The following is a 5,000-nucleotide window of genomic DNA, read 5'->3' as shown; positions in this document are numbered from 1 at the left end:
AATCTGTTGGTGTTTTTTTTTTTGTTTCCTCTGAACTTCATTGTTTCTTATTTTAATAAGTGATTGGTGTTTTTCCTGCGTGTGCTGATCTGTCAGGCCTCTCTGGATTACCGTATTGATCTGAATATAAGACGATATTTTTTCCATTGAAAATGCCCTGAAAAAACGCCCTCGTCTTATATTGGGGGTCTAAGCAAATACACATGTATTGTACTTGCATATGTTCCATGCTTGAATACAGCACACTTCCCCCGCTCTGGCACGGTTGGAAGGGGTGTGCTCCAGCACGGTACGGGCGTTCATGCACGAGCACATGCACGGTCACGCACGCAGCGGGCGAACGTGGATACAACGTAAATCATGCAACTTTCCTCCTGCCTCCGCAAAATCGATTAATGCGCAGCGCGATTACCGGCGATTGGCCGCGTTGCGCAATCAATAATCAACCGTGTTGTCTGTGTCGCTGTCCGTGGTGCTGCTGCAACCGCGTAGAAACAAAAGTTGATTTATGATGAAAGGTATATATGGCAGTCTGTGTGCGCCGCACACCTGTCAGATCCGGCAGACCTGACCGGGCGGGCACGGTGCCAGTTGGACGCTTTCAGAAGTTACCTCCGAAATTGTCAAGGTAAATAAACATCCCTTAACTCCTTAACCCTGGCCCTGAGTGCAATGTGAGACGGTGGCGGTCTCAGAAAGAAGAGCTAAAAAATGCCCACAGCCAGAGAAGGGCTTTTCCTGGTCCAAAAACTGGTCGATTCAATGAGACTGACAGGAGGGTGTGCGATTTTGTGAATGAGAAACGTAGTGAAGGACTGCCCGTTACGAGGGCTGTGATGCAGCAGAAAGCACTTGAAGCTGCCACAGAGCTCAACATACCCCGCACTGAGTTTAAAGCTAGCATGGGCTGGTGCTGCAGAATGCAGTGGCGGATTTAAGAAATTTGGGACCCAAGGCAAAGGCAGGCATGGGGCCCTCTGAGATGAGAGGACAACACACAAAACAGGGGCCCCGAGACACACATAATACAATAAGCATTCTGTTGGCATTTTAGCAAAAGTATTTTAATCAAAAACATAATTAATGTGCGCAAATAAGTAATAACTGTATTAACCATAAGTGTATGAGGAGTTTTATGGGGCCCTAGGCAACCGCCTAGTTTTGCCTAATGGTAAGTCCGCTCCTGGCAGAATGTCCATATAAAAAGTATTTTTCCAAAAAAGGGTCTTGAAAAAGAGGGGTCGTCTTAAAATCAGGGTCGTCTTTTATTCGGGTCAATACGGTATTATCTTAGTCGTGTTGTAAAGATGCCATGAGAGGGACTCTTATTTTCTTGATCTCATGTCCTTCCTGTTGAAACAGGAAGTTACAGAAGCCCAAACCCGAAACCAACAGGATCTCAATCTGGGAGAGAAACACTTTTATTTTGAAGGGACAGGTGGATGAGAGAAGATGTTCACAGATTTGTTTTACTGGTTGAAATTTAAATTTGCAGCCACTGGTGCAGGATGATGATGTCACTGCTTACGACGCTGTGTTTGACAGGAAGTCGAGGTCATGTGACGTCATTTCATGGTCAGCTGATCTGATCTGAGGACATAAAAGGGATCTGACTTGTTTTAAATTTCGAGGGATCTGATGTCACGGCGTTTCCAGGACGACAAAACCTCCAGAGTCCTGAGGCTCGACCAAACCAACACCCCTCGACCGGCCCAGCAGGGGGCGTGGCCTCTGCTGAGCGCCATCCCATTTCAGGGCCTCAGCGGGACGTCCCGGTGGGCGTGGCCTCAGCGGGACGTCCCGGTGGGCGGGGCCTCAGCGGGACATACAGCCCACACTGCAGGTTTTAAAAACTTGTGTCTTCTGTTGTTCAGGACTGGTATTCTAAGGGTCAGACTGTAGAAACAGTAAGCTAACCCGAACCCTAACAAACAGCCCAGGTGTGGCCAGGTGAGGTGACTGTTTGAATGCACAGACTGGCAGATGTTCAAAGATGCTGCCAATCAGCAGAACCACACCGACCCTGAAGAACACGCATCATCAGTGACATCATACATCAGCAAATGTGCTGATGATGTGAGAAATGCCATGATCAATAATCAATCAAGAGGAAGCCACATTCTAATGTCGTTATACAGCCTGTTGGATAACAACCAATAAACCTCCTTGTATCCTCGTATTTTGAAAACCACTGGCTGGATACACACTTGACAAAACACTTCCTGGATGTCTGGACATGGTGACTGACATCACGACCATTCTTCTTCTGTGGTGTGGACGGACAACAGGAAGCAGTTTGATCGCTGTGCCATATAAACCACTCAGTCCACTTCCTGTTGCTGTTGAGTCGTCTGATTGGCTGAAAGCGTCGCTGCTCTGCACACGCTCACACGCTCACACGCTCACACGCATGTTCCCCTCTGGACTCCATGTTGGTTCTTTGACGTTTAAATAAAGTTGCATCGTCTAAAAGAACCACCTGTGCTGCGTTCAGGGGAGTCGGGAAAACAGACTTCACCTCTGCCAGCTGCACAGAAACAAACCTCCATGTGTCTTCTTCTGTGGTGTCAGCACACTGAGCACTCAGTGTGTGTGTGTGTGTGTGTGTGTGTGTGTGTGTGTGTGTGTGTGTGTGTGTGTGTGTGTGTGTGTGCTTTGACTCTGAATGGCTTTTGTTCGTCTCTTTAGCCTCTTTAGTCTGCTCTTAGTCTCATTTCCTGTCAGCAGGGATGGGCTGCTCTGTGTGTGTGTGTGTGTGTGTGTGTGTGTGTGTGTTTGGCCCCCACCTCGTTGCCGTGCATGTTGGCGATGTATTTGAACTCTGGGATGCCGACGGTGTGACGAGTTGGAGTGCGACCCAAAACAAGAACCCACAACTCCTGACCTGAGAGACAGACAGGCAGAGAGGCAGACAGAGAGGCAGACAGACAGACAGGCAGGCAGACAGACAGAGAGACGGAGAGACAGGCAGACAGACAGACAGACAGACAGACAGAGAGACAGAGACAGGTAGACAGGCAGACAGACAGACAGGCAGACAGACAGACAGGCAAACAGACATACAGACAGAGAGACAGAGACAGGCAGACAGACAGAGAAAGTTAAATAAATTTTTCAAAGTAAAACAAGAAAAAGTTTTAAACTAAAACAAGTTTCAGTGCTGAATTTGTTTTTATGTAAAACTGACTCTCAGAAACCCGTGAGACTTTTATTATGAAAAATTTCATGTCACCCTCTGGAAAGACAGCACTTTATTCCTTTATTTGTTTCTTTGTTTCGTTCTTTCTTTCTTATTTTTAATTTCTAATTTAATTGGAAGCATTTCATTATATTTGGTGGCTTTTTTAATCTGCAGTTTAGTTTCTTGTATTTTTCTTCAGCTTATGCAGGAACGTCCTGACAGACAGACAGCTGAGGGTGAGACAGGCTCCCGGCTTCACGCTTCATCCGGACCTTCACCTTTTTGTCAGAACTGAAGTGATGAAACTTCATCTGCCCTTAAATATTTATCTTTTCCACATTCCACTTAGGATTTCCCCTCAAGGGGATCTGTAAAGGGGTTCTGTAAAGGGATTTTGTAAAGGGGTTCTGTAAAGGGGTTCTGTAAAGGGGTTCTGTAAAGGGGATCTGTAAAGGGATTCTGTAAAGGGGTTCTGTAAAGGGATTCTGTAAAGGGATTCTGTAAAGGGGATCTGTAAAGGGATTCTGTAAAGGGGTTCTGTAAAGGGATTCTGTAAAGGGGTTCTGTAAAGGGGTTCTGTAAAGGGATTCTGTAAAGGGGATCTGTAAAGGGGTTCTGTAAAGGGATTCTGTAAAGGGGTTCTGTAAAGGGGTTCTGTAAAGGGGTTCTGTAAAGGGGTTCTGTAAAAGGGTTCTGTAAAGTTCCCTGAAGGTAAGGGGGAACTCACTGCACATGTCTGCTGGCAGCAGGTAGGTGGCGCTCAGTAAAAGGGTCGGGGTTCCACAGGGAACCGTTCTGGGTTCTCCTCTGTTTCCCATTGAAAGTGTTGAGGGTGAACAGATCTGAACTGTGTCTGATGACGCCTGATATTCCCGTTCACTTCAATGGGATGAACTGAAATGTGATTATTGAAGTCTCTGAAACTGAAATAAAATTCACTTCATTTCTTTCAAAAATATTGACGGGTCACTACTTCAGCCGATGAAGTTGCTTTTTCATTTTTATTTTTTAGTTTCAAGCTTAAAGCTAGCAAGCTAACTCGCTAACCTGCTGTGCATTTTCAGGTAAGGGTTTTTTTTTTTTGTTGTTAAAGTTTTGTGCTGACGTCACTAAAGAGCCCCGCTCACCTGACCCTTCAACATAGCATTTTATTATTTAAGAACTTTCCAGGTGTTCCAGGTGTGACACATGTGACACGCCTCCTCTCAGTTCCTCTGACGGACCACCCAGCCAACAGAGTGCTGGTGGTGCCTTCAGGGTCCAGAGGGCTCAGACGAGTCGTGTAGCCCCGCCCTCACCTGCTAATGATCAAACCAGCAGCTGCTCTCTGACACACACACACACACATACACACACACACACACACACATACACACACACACACACACACACACACACACACACACACACACACGCAGTTGACTAATCTGAGTTAATCTAGGACACCACCTGGCCTGTGTCCAACCTGTGTGTGTGTGTGTGTGTGTGTGTGTGATTAGCCAGATTAGGCCTGGCTGCTCTTTACATCCCAGTTCCAGTAAAACGGGTAATAAAAACTTCATGTCCAGAGGTTCCTCTCCTTCACGTTCCTCTGCTCTCCTCCCAGAGCGAGCAGTGGGCTTTCAGAGCTGCCACATCACTCCTCCTCCCTTTCCTCCATTCATTCCACTACGATATGAACATGAACTTTCAGAGCCTTCACACTTTCTTCACTCCAGTTTTCCATCAGCCCAATAAAGTCCTCCACATGAGTTTTCCTAAAAGCAGCAGCACTGTTGGCTTTTCAGGACTTTTTCACACTGAAACGCTCCCTCCTCCT

The 5,000-nt window shown here is 46.6% G+C and overlaps 1 protein-coding gene across 1 annotated transcript in view; it reads right to left on the bottom strand.

Moving 5' to 3' along the window:
* cpm (carboxypeptidase M) overlaps positions 1-5,000 on the bottom strand; it is a 20,639-nt gene that overhangs the window by 11,396 nt on the left and 4,243 nt on the right. Inside the window, exon 3 of the mRNA XM_030045635.1 lies at positions 2,787-2,884. Coding sequence (XP_029901495.1) covers positions 2,787-2,884 — 98 coding nt within the window. The remainder of the gene's footprint in view (positions 1-2,786; positions 2,885-5,000) is intronic.

This window comes from Myripristis murdjan, chromosome 23, assembly GCF_902150065.1.
Source record: "Myripristis murdjan chromosome 23, fMyrMur1.1, whole genome shotgun sequence".
Taxonomy (NCBI): Eukaryota; Metazoa; Chordata; class Actinopteri; order Holocentriformes; family Holocentridae; genus Myripristis; species Myripristis murdjan.
Note: the sequence above shows the minus strand (reverse complement) of the source record. Positions and strands in the feature narration are given on the sequence as shown.